At 43.5% G+C, this 12,253-nt stretch overlaps 1 protein-coding gene across 1 annotated transcript in view; it reads right to left on the reverse strand.

Annotated features, from left to right (window-relative positions):
• DNAH8 (dynein axonemal heavy chain 8) overlaps positions 1-12,253 on the reverse strand; it is a 593,210-nt gene that overhangs the window by 139,703 nt on the left and 441,254 nt on the right. Inside the window, exon 60 of the mRNA XM_050948396.1 lies at positions 5,793-5,956. Within this exon, the coding sequence (XP_050804353.1) occupies positions 5,793-5,956 (164 nt within the window). The remainder of the gene's footprint in view (positions 1-5,792; positions 5,957-12,253) is intronic.

The following is a 12,253-nucleotide window of genomic DNA, read 5'->3' on the forward strand; positions in this document are numbered from 1 at the left end:
CTGGAGGTTTTTCGCCTTCCCCTGCAGCGTGGGGCATGGGTCGCTTGCTGGTGGATTCTCTGCAGCTTGAGGTCTTCAAACCAATTTTGAGGATTTCAATAACTCAGTCCTCGGTTAGGGGTTGTTATAAAAGTGGATGGGTAGGGTTCTGTGGCCTGCCTTGTGCAGGAGGTCAGACTAGATGATCATATTGGTCCCTTCTGACCTATGAGTCTATGAGTCTATTTGCTGCAGTCTACATGCCAATGTATATTGAGCCTATTTTTGCTTCATTCCTATTTTAGGAAGCCTGTGATCAGTATTTTGGAAAGCTTCAGCTTTTAAAACTTTACTGCCTTCTTTATACCAGAAGATTATTGGAATATAAAAATTATAGCCTGCCTCCACTTGACTACCAGAGGCAAGCATTGTGAAGGAGATGTTACTCACCTTGTGCAGTAACTGGCATTCTTCGAGATGTGCATTCCTGTGGGTGCTCCACTTCAGATACGAATGCACCCTGCGCCTTTGATCGGAGATTTTTGGTAGCAATGCCCATTTGACCCATATTTGTACCCTACATATCATCATGTCCTGTACTGAGGCTATATAGGGCTGTGCAGGCAAACCGCCTCCAGTTCCTTCTTTACTGCAAAGTCCCACAGAGGAAACCTTGAAGCAGAGGGGAAGAAAGGTGGGTAGTAGAACACTCACACTGACACAAATCTTGAAGAACTCCAGTTACTGCCCAAGGTGAGTAATCTCTCCTTCTTCAAGTAGTGTCCCTGTGGGTGTTCTACTTCAGGCGACTCCATGGCAGTAACCCCTTAAGAAGGTGGGAGTTTTGGAACAGAGGCTATCACAAAAGAAAGAACTGTGTTGCATACTGCAGCATGTGATCTTGCAGAGTTAACCAAAGCATAATGGGTGGAAAATGTAAGCACTGAGGATCATGTTGCAGACCTGAAGATTTCAGCAACTGAATGTCCTTAAGTAGGGAAACGCTGTAGCCTATGCTCTAGTCGAATGCACAATCACTTGTAGAGGAGGTGGAATCTCAGCCGAACTGTAACAGGCAATAAACGCATTCAGAGATCCAGTGAGAAAATGAAGACAGAGGCTCCCTTAGACCTATCTGTAATACAAATAAAGAGTCTAGGAGTCTTCCTGAATGCCGTAGTGCTGTCCAAGTAAAAGGCTAATGACTTCTTAACATGCAGTGCATGAAAGGCAGATTCCTGTATAGACTAATGCAACTTAAGAAAGAAAACTGAAAGGTGAATAGTTTAGTTAATGGCCACTAAAATCCATCTTCAGAGACAGATGTAGCAGCAAGACCACAGTTAATATCCCAAAATTAACCTTGACGTAACTCATAGAAAGGCCTGATGTTTTCAATTCCAACAGCTAATCCAAGATAGTGGAAAAATGACTGGACAGGTGAAAGATGAAGCCGGTTACACCAGAGATGATATCTTCTCCATTTCTGAAGGTAAGTGTGTCTTGTAGATTACTTTCTGCTACTTAAAATTACATTTTGTATCCTTGATGAACAGGCTGCCTTTAATCCTGAGAACCACTGAAGAACCATGCTTGTACTTGCAGAATGTTCAGACTGGGGTGAAGTATCTGACCTACATCATAACAGAACAGCGGAAGTTTGGTAGGGGAGCTGCCACAGGGCGAGAGGGTGAGGGATGAGTATGTTGAGGTAAGGAAACCAAACTTGTCTTGGTCAAGTTGGTGCAATCAAAATTACCTTGGCTTGGTCCAGTCTGATCTTGATGAAGATCCTTCAGGGTATGCCTAAAAAATTTTTTTTGTCCATGTAATGACGAAAGCATCTGCTAGAAAATGGGAGTCGAGTTCTTACTTGCAGGTGTTGCCCTAGAGTTCTTTAGGGTATGAAGCTAGTCATCCAGGAAATCTGTGAAAAGCTTGTGACTCTGTAAATCTTCCAGTGTGGATTGCACTTCCAAAGGAAAACTAGACAACTGAAGCCAAGAAACTTTTTTCATTACTCTTGTGGTGAAAATATACCTGGCTGCAGTATCTGCCACATCAAGTGAAGCCTGCAAAGATGTTTTTGCCAAGAGCTGACCTTTCTTTATTATGGCACTAAACTGTTCTTGGTATTTCTGTGGCAAATGGTCAATAAAAACATTAAACTCATAGTTCAGGTAGTCATATTTTGACATCAGTGCCTGATGATTAGCTATCCTGAACTGTAATGGCACTGAAGAGTAGCTCTTATGGGGTGACTTTTTGGATATGTTGCCTGCCTAATTCACATGACCAGAGAATTTGGTGCTGGGTAAGAAAACAAAAAATCAAAATGCCTGGCCAGGATGTAATATTTTTTTAATCAGCTTGCTTGCATGTAGTGGGGACTGTTGCTGCAGTTTGCCTGATGGTCTTGGCTGTGTCAAGAAGGGCTTAATTAACTGTCCGTGCCACCCAAACTGAAGCAGAAGTGTGCAATATGCCAGGCAGCTTGTGATGGGAATCTTGGACTTCTTCAAAGGGAATTTGCAGGGTGTTAGCAACTTGCTTCATCAAGTACTGGAACTGGCAAAAGTCATCAGCTATTGATGATGGTGATGGCAGTACAGCCTCATCAGGTAATAAAGGATATATGTGTAAGGGGGATAACCTCTGTATTCACTCCTGCCTCTTGCTCCTCAAAGATCTCCTCTGCTGACTCACAGTGCAGGGGAGGGATGGATGCTACCAGGTAATGAGGCTTTCTTTATTCCTTATAGGAGTTAATTGGGGCCCAGAGAAATTACTGGCAGTACATTGCCCATGGAATCCAGTAAGGCCAATGAGGAGACCATAAGGCATGGGGGGAGGTATCCAGAGTTCGTCATCTCAAGTGTTAATAGGCAGGGATCTGATATTCTGCCTTTCTTGCATCTGCATCAGGGAATAATGTCTCCTGGAGTAAACTGGAGAGCCTTGAACAGCAATTTTTGAGTCTGAGATGGATTATTCCTCCACATATTGTACAGGAGGTGACAATCCCTCTTCATGAATACTAGAAGCTGGGAAAGAGACAGCTCTCACAAAACAGGAGTGATTGGTGACCAAGAAGGCCTCAATATCGAGAGGTGTCTGGAAGGGACAGGGAGGGGATATTCAGACTCACTAGGTACCGTAAGGTCATTCAGGTATGGGAACTCCTGTGACACTGAGAGCACAACTGAACTTGGTATGGGCACCAATGATGTTCCCAATGCTGTTGTCTGGGGCATTGGTGTCAGTACCAAGGGGACGGCGGATTCGATTGAAGCTGCTCTCTTGTTAACAGTAGTCTTCAGTACTGAGCCTTTTACTGTTGAGGTACAGGACTTAGTTGAAGTCTTAAAGTGTTTCATAGTACCCAAAGTGCATAGAGTCTCACTGGCACCTCTTTCCAGGCCTGAGGTCTCCAGTGACTGAGTTTTCTTTGAGGAGGAAGTCTCTGAGGAAGTCTCTGTTCTGCTCCTCTTATCCCCCTCCTTAGACTTGGAGCAGGAAGCTCTCTTTACTGCTGGCGCAGGTCTCATGGAAAGTATTAGAGACCAGACCCTTACTGCTCTCTTTACCTTGAAAAGTCTTGGTGACCATGATCTTGACTTCAATGGGGCACTGACCGAAGTGGATGGCTCTTGTAGAGGAGGGTTCTCTGCTCCTGAATCCAAAGCTGGTCTTAGCACTTGCTACATCATTAAGAGCCTATATGTTATTTCCCTGTTCTTATGGGATCTCCCCTTAAAAGAAGTGCAAATCTTGAACTTGCTGAGTCTATGAGAGTCTCCAAAACAACATATGCACTGGGAATGCCCATCACAGCTTCTGGACAGCAGAGCCATCTTCTAAATCCCAGGAAGCTTGGCATTCTAGACAGAAGAAAATTTGTTTGAACCCCTCAATGGTGAAAAAACGAAATATGTGTTTTTTTCTTAGGTTCAAAAAAAATTATATAAACTAAATCAACCATTCCAATAACTGTAAGGTACTAAACCTACTACTAATATAAAGAACTACCACTAATATTAAGTACTAATATAAAGAGAAAACAGGCACAATCTCTCTGGCCGAAGGCAGATGAGATGGAACTGAGGGCAGGTCACCTCCACAGCCCTATATAGCTACCCTAACTACAGGCTACAAGATTATGTAGGGAGCATGCACAGGTCAAATAGGCACTGGTACCAAAAATCTCTGATCAAAGGCTCAGGGCTCATGTGCATCAGAAACTTACACTGCCACAGGCTAAGTGTGTGTGAGAGAGAAAGAAATAAATTTTTTATACTTTTGGTTTTGTCAGGGTGGAAGTAGATAAACAGTGTGTGAAATCTATTGTGCTGAATAGAAATGTTTATATACCCAACATTTTAGCATAGACAAATTCATCTTACGAAGATATGATCTGCAAATATTGCTGACAAAAGTACAAAAGAAGACACAGGGCATGTACCACTTCAAGACCTCTGAGTTCAGGACTAAGAAGAAGGAAAAATAAGGCAGAATTTCTTCTTTATTACACACTGTTTCCTGTTGTGTCTATAGCACAGTATTTTTACTACTTTCACTTTGTAATATATACATGAAGAAATACAATATATATATAACTGTTCATAAAAAGTTAACATTTATTCAGTTACTAACCTATGATATTTGAAATATGAAATAATTTCCCTAGGGAATTAGAATAGGAAACAACTGCATTATCTGAGATCTCAGTAGTAATTGTGAGTAAAGGTTGATTTTTAATGGCGATCACTATACTCTAGCTAGAATTTTACTATGATTCCTGAGTGTAGGCACGCAGGAGTGCATTGCTATCCCTCACTGTCAATCTCCAAGAGGCCACACCCCTTTGCTGTCACACACCTGGAATGGCAGTCTGTACAAGGGGGAAATTAGCTGTCTCTAGGGCTCCAACCCACAGGCAGGGTAGAGCAGTGAACAGTTCAAGGGCCCAGGTCCTTAGGCAGGGGTGAGCATCAAACACAGTCTAGGGCTCAGTTAGTAGATGGATACAGCCTCCTAGTCCATGGGGTGGCAGAGAGTAGGGAAACACAGGCCCACCCGACTCCACGATGTCCCAGCCCAGGGACCTAACAGTGGCAGAGTGGTCCACCATAGAGTCAGCGGGAATCCACTTGCAACACGCTGAGCTTGTATCAGGCTAGCACTCTTACCAGATGTTTGTCTAGTTTCCCTGGGTTACTTCCTACTCTCCCCAGATTTTGGTACTTCAGTGTGGTGAGTGCCTTAGTTTATTACAGGGCAGTCAAACTCATTCTGCAGAGTGGACTACATTATACTTTTAATTATGATCTGTGGGCCAGTGTATAAATTTAGGTCATTATACTACCTTCTTTTCACACCAGCCCTCTCTTTGATGTCAAGGAGCAGTCTGCACTGATATCCAAGTTAGAACATGTCCTTTGGTGTTTTTCCATCCAATTATTGACCTAGCCCATTTAGACCTAAGTTGATATTTGTTGGGATAAAAGCACAAGGTAGGATGGTTGCAGAAAAATAAAACATCTTTAAACTTGGCCCTATACTGCTGATTTTCATCCCTGAAGAAAGAACAAGAGTATATGACCATAAATATAATGGTCTCCTAATACTACTAAATATTGTGAAACATATGCAATTATAGAATTATTGAATAAACACCAAAGGACATACTCTGACATGGATCTCTGTGCAGACCTCTCCTTGACATCAGATGGAGAGCGTCTGTGAAAAGAATTAATGGTCTCCCAAAAGTACTAAATATTATAATACATACAAAAATTATAGAATTATTGTACCTGTCAGTAATGACTCTATTGCACTCATTTTTAAAAAGTGCCATAAGGGTAGTGATATCCTCACATTCTCCTGCTTTGATAGTTAACATTCCTTGCCAAATTCTGGAAAGGTCTCGAAGATTAAAGATATAATGAAACTTGGATGGTGTAGGCAGCATCTTTACCTAAAGCCAAAAATATAGTTATTGTTCAAACTCAAAGACATCTAAAAGGAAAGAAGAGTAATACACACTGAAAATAATAATGATACTTGCTTTCATATATCACAGCCTGGGCCGCTTCCTTCTCCCAGTGAAATCAGTGGTAAAAATCTCATTGATTTCAGTGGGAGCAGGATTAAGCCTATATGCAAAATGTCAACACTTAGAACATATAACCAAAAGTTCATATATTTTTCTGGCTTTCATTAAATAAAACTGCTAACCTACAAAAGACATCTCAATCCCACTTCTAAAATATATTGATTAATATCTTGGTTGTGAATAGTCCTCACAGATACAGAGCTATCAGGATGACTTGATGGCAAATGCACCAGTTCTAAAGGCAAATAGATTCCTAGCAGAGAGGGGACAATTGAGTTTCTCCTTGTCTGTTCACATGGATCATCGCTGTCATACTGTCTGCCATGATTTGTACTGTCAGACCTTGTATCATGAGAAGAAATGCCATGCAGACCAAACAAATCATTCTGAGTTCTGACATGTTTATGCAAAGGCATTCTTCAGGTGTCCATAGATCCTCATATTTGATGATGATCCAGGTAACCTCTCCACCCAAACACAGACATTCCCTTTACCAAGAGGCTAAGATTATCAGTCTGAACTTGAAGCTGCTGATGAAGGCACTGAGCCCCCTCAATTCTAGAATCAGGCACCATCTCCCTTTTTTTCTTTGGGGAAAGAGGGTGAATAAAAATCCCTCTCATTGAACTGCAAATGAACATATTCCACTGCTCAGACATGTAGAAGTCTGTCCACCTTTTGGAGTAGGTCTCTTGTGAGAGAAGTCTCTGAAGAAAGACAGAGAAGTGGAGTGAAGGTAGAGAGTCTGAAATGTTAAAGAATACCCCGTTCAGTTTGAAAATCTCTATGACCCAATCATCTAAGGTGATGAGGTCCCAGGCTCCCTGAAAATAACAAAGGCATTTTCCAAAAGGGGGTGTCATAAACAGATAGCTAAGGGTTAATGTTCTTTTACCTGTAAAGGGGTAACACCAGTAACCTGAAACACCTGACCAGAGGACCAATCAGGAAACAAGACTTTTTTAAAATCTGGGTGGAGGGAAGTTTGTGTGTGAGTTCTTTGTCTTGTGTCTGACCCTCTCGGCTCTGAGAGTGATTTTTCTATCTCCTGGCTTCCTAATCTTCTGTTTTCAAGTTGTAAGTACAAGATAGTAAGACCATAAGGTTTATATTGTTTTTTTTTTGTATTTACATGTGTGTAGTTGCTGGAATGTTTTAAATTGTATTCTTTTTGAATAAGGCTGTTTATTCATTTTTTTCTTTTAAGCAAATGACCCTGTATTTGTCACCTTAATACAGAGAGACCATTTTTATGTCCTTTTCTTTCTTTTTTATATAAAGCCTTCTTTTTAAGACTTGGAGTTTTTTCTTTAGTGGGGACTCCAGGGAATTAAGTCTGCAGCTCACCAGGGAACTGGTGGGAGGAAGAAGTCGGGGGGGGGGGGAATCTCTTTGTGTTAGATTTACTAAGCCTGACTTTGCATACCCTCTGGGTGGGGGGTGGGGAAGTACTTGTGTTTTCCAGGATTGGAAACAGGGAGGGTGGAGTCCCTCTGTTTAGATTCACGGAGCTTGCTTCTGTATATCTCTCCAGGAACCCAGGTAGGGAACACCTGGAGGGGGGAAGGGAAATGGTTTATTCCCCTTTGTTGGGAGACTCAAGGAATCTGAGTCTGGGGGTCCACCAGGGAAAGTTTTAGGGAGACCACAGTGCGCCAGGCACTGTATAGATTCCTGGCTGGTGGCAGCTTTACCAGGTCCAAGCTGGTAACTAAGCTTGGAGGTTTTCATGCTAACACCCATATTTTGGACGCTAAGGTCCAGATCTGGGAAAAATGTTATGACGGGGCAAAAAAGAATATAGATCTTCTAGATGTTCTACAGAATGGCTCTTGACTGCAGTATCAAATTGCGGTTTCAAAGTGGATGCAGACTTTGTAGCAGAAGATACAGAGGCAGAAGGTCTCTATCTTTGAAATCTTTGTCTCTTGCTTGGTGGCTCTGAGGTATCTCTGCTGAGTGTACTAATATGCAGAGGGACTCTCAATGGAATAACTCTGAGGCCTGGCTTGCTTTCTCTTAGGCACTGGCATGTAGACTCCCAGTGACTGAGATTAGTCCATGAATGTTTCAGGATCCGTAAGCCTAAGTCTGTGCATAAAATAACAGGCCCTAGACTCCCTCACAGACCAGCAGGGGTAATATGAGTGAGAACTTGGTGAGTGGACAGGGGACACCTCCCTGCTGTGTTCAGAGACTGATGAAGAAAAGGAATATTCCTCCTCCAGGGATGGAGGAGGACTACAGAGTGATCTTGTCAGTGGTGAAGAAGTGCCAGGTACCAAAGCAGTGACTAGTACTATAGGAGGAACCTTTACTACAATATAGTTGGTTCTGTTAGGTCAGTTGGGTACCACAAATGACTTCAGTGCTGAGAAGGTCAGAATTGAGAGGAGTGGAAAAGAGATCATCAGCACCAATATCATGGGTGCCAAAGGTCATCAATACAGAGTGAATTGACATCAGCACCACAGAATTGGTACCAGGCATACCTGGAACTTCTCCTGAAATAGTACTGTCAGTCAGCTATCAGTCTTCATCAGGGTATCAGTGGGACACGTTCCAGGCCATGAACTACCCTTAGAGGGAGTGAGGTGAAGTGAGCTTTTTTTTTTCCCACTAAAGCCCAGAAAAGGCAACCTGTACTTATGTTACACAGAGGAACAGTTTTTCTTCCTTCCACCATCAGAAGACTTTGCCAAGGAGGAATTGGCAGTCTTGCTAGTCTCTGAAGCCAAGGTTTTCTTAGAAGAAAAGGCCTGGGAACTAGGGGTTGAGTCAGAGCTAGCAGGAGCACTCCTTGACAAAGGATGTTCAGGCCCAGGGAGTTATTTTCTCTGAGGTAGGCCTACAAAAAGTTCAAAAGAAAAAGCCTAAGGTGAGCCTTTCTTGTTTTCTGCATTCTTTTTGAGGAAGAACAACAGATAGAGCAATGTCCTTCCTCACAGCAAAAGAGGCATCTTGAGTGACAGTTATTTAGTGGCATGAATGCCTCACAAGACAGGCAATTTGTGAACCCAGGAGGCCTTGGCTGAGTCACAAGGGCTAACTCCTAATACCAGGAAAAATTTCCCCAAAACTATGAAGCAATATATAGAGTTTTTTCTTTCTTTTGTTAAATCCAATGTGCATACTGTGACGAAGTTCCTCCTCTGCCTTGGTGGGTCCTGCGCTTATTGGCGGATTTGCTCACCTCCCAGATTCACCCTCTGGGTCAAGAAACAGCTCAGAGACCTTCCCCTCTGGTAGAAGCCATAGTCCAGGTCAATTCATCCTGTGTCTGATCAGGAGTTGGGAGGTTTGGGGGGAACCCAGGCCCGCCCTCTACTCTGGATTTCAGCCCAGGGCCCTGTGAACTGCAGCTGTCTCCTGGTACAGTTTCATGACACAACAACTCCCTGGGCTACTTCCCCATGGCCTCTTCCCAACATCTTCTTTGTCCTCACCACCAGACCTTCCTCCTGATGTCTGATAACACTTGTACTTCTCAGTCCTCCAGCAGTATGACTACTCACTCTCAGCTTCTTGCACGCCTCTTGCTCCCAGTTCCTCGCACGCACTTCCTCTCCTCTGGCTCCCTCTGGCCTGACTGGAGTGAGCCCTTGTATAGCATCAGAGGGGCCTTAATTAGAGTCAGGTGCTTAACAGTCTCACATGACTCTTAGTAGGTTAATTGGAGTCAGGTGTTCTCATTAGCCTGGAGCAGCCCCTGCTCTGGTCACTCAGGGAACAGAAAACTGCTTATCCAGTGGCCAGTATATCTCCATTCTACTACTTTGCTGTTCCCAACTGGCCTGGGTCTATCACAATACCTACACTATTTACACTAACTAACTAACACTACTCCAACTATATTAAGACCTAATTTACAGAACTATTACAGAAACATTTTGGGGGTTACGCAGTCTGCAAGAGAAACAGACATTGCTAAGGGTTCTATCTCACAGCCATGGGCAGTAAGACAAAACAGAGTAATGGTTGGGCACAGAGTAATGGGGTAGGGGGTGTTGTACTCAGGTTGCAAGCATGGCCCCAAGCATTTCTGGCCAAAAGGATCTGATCTTGCACATGTGGAGCACATGCACCAGAAGTGGAAAACATATGGACAATCACTCGAAGAACAACCTGAGTTCTGTTCTTGGCTGTCAAAGAGAAGTGTAGTCTAGTGGTTAGAACAGTACTTATCGACTACATAGAGAAACACAGAGGGTTGACAGTTTCTTTCTGAGAGCCAGTGTGACATCTGCCATATTAGCAATCTGGTATCTATTCCCAGTTCTACTATAAATTACTTTGTGCATCCTCTTAGTTAACTTATGTGTCAAATGGAGTAGTTGATATTTGATTTCCTCTTAAGGTATAGGTATGCTCAATAACCAAGGCTGTAAATGGCACAGAAATATAAAAAGCAGTGAGCAGAACAGGTAAGATTTGAACTCATGGTCTCCTGGCTCTCAACATCCTACATGTTTAATTTATCTGAAGTATTTTTTGAGGAAGATTGTTCACTTTGCCTTTTCCACCTAACAAGGAACCTGGTTCAGTTGAAATACAGTATGCTGAAGAGCTTCCCCTGTCCCAGGAATGCATCATTGTACTGGAGTCATGGAGGGCCGATATGGATTTGCTAAGCCCTCCTATACACTTAGCTCCCTTCCATTTCCTCCCCATTCTGCTGTCTCTTTTCCTACCTCAAACATCCCCACACTCTCCATATCCTCACACACCTTAGAGAAAATAGATGGACATCTCTTTCTCAATTTCATGAGCCCCTAAACTTGCTGTATTAAAACTGCAGGAAATCCCATACACAAAAACTTTGTTTAAAAGGTTTACGGTTGGTTAAGTGTGATTTCCTGTGATGAGGTGCTTCCACTCCTATCCTCTTTGCTTCAGACTACTCAGAGACCTTCCATTTCGTCAATACCCCCATGCAGTTTATTTATAGTGGTTCACTCTACCACGTTTACATACTAGGGCAGTTGGGATATTTATGTTACCCAGTTTCACTACCCCTTCTCCTGAAAGGGCAGAGGGAGGGGTTAAAACTATCTCCACTGAAAGAATGCTTTTTTCTCAGGCACTGGTAACTTCTTTCTTTCTTTTCTGTTTTCCACCCACCTTTTGCACTTCTTTCCTGTGCTCTTTTATCCAGTTTTCTTGTTAATGGACTAGTTAGCTCATTAACTTCCCAACCCCAATCTGATCAGATAATCACAAATTCATCTCCTTAATCAGGCCCAGGGCCAGAGCTTCCATTAGGCAACCCTAGGCGGTCGCCTAGGGAGTCAGGATTCGGGAGGCGGCATTTTGTGCGCTTCCCACAGGGCACACAGGAGCTTCTGGTTCCGCTCCCATCACGCCGCCGAAGAAGGACCTTCTGCCGACGTGCCGCGGAAAACAGCGGTTGGCAATTGAGCAGCTCAATGACTGCTGCTGTCACCTGCAGCATTTCGGCGGAGGGTCCTTCTTTGGCGGCACGATGGGAGTGGAACCGGAAGCTCCCGTGAGCCCTGTGGGGAGCACACAAAATGCCGCCTCCTAAATTCTTCTGCCTAGGGTGCCAGAAACTCTGGCACCGCTCCTGATCAGGCCCTATCTGGGGCTTAATTGGTTAAACAGTGACCAGAGTGCTGGTTCAGTTGCTGATTACCAGCACTCTTATCACACACCTCCTCACCTTGCCTGATGGAAAGGTGTTTCATTCCCTTTGCTCTCCTCACTTTACTGGAAGTATTATTTGGCTTCAATCTTTCTTTGCTCCCAGGATAGTCACCTAGAGTCCCCTTGTAAGATGTGTCCATTCTCCACCCACAGAAATCACACTTGGTGGATGGAAATAAATTCCACTTCAGCCCACAGGTCCTTGAACTAGGAGCAAGCTGGGGGGGGCAGGTTTTTCATTCTCGCCCCTTTTATTTTGTGGCGGAGTTTGCTGGTGCCACTGTTCCTCCTGGCTAGCTGTGGTCACTTGTTCCCCCAACAACTCCATATTGCTCTTGAAGTCCCTTCCTTTGTCATTCTAAAGCAGAAGATCTGATAACTGCTAGACCATTGTTAACAAAAGGGTTTTTTTCATTTCCTGAAACCATTTCCTTGATTTTCTTTTTTCCTTCTCCCTTAATCTCTAAGGGAACTTCCTGCATTGCTGGCACATGA

Source organism: Gopherus flavomarginatus, chromosome 4 (genome assembly GCF_025201925.1).
Source record: "Gopherus flavomarginatus isolate rGopFla2 chromosome 4, rGopFla2.mat.asm, whole genome shotgun sequence".
NCBI lineage: Eukaryota > Metazoa > Chordata > Testudines > Testudinidae > Gopherus > Gopherus flavomarginatus.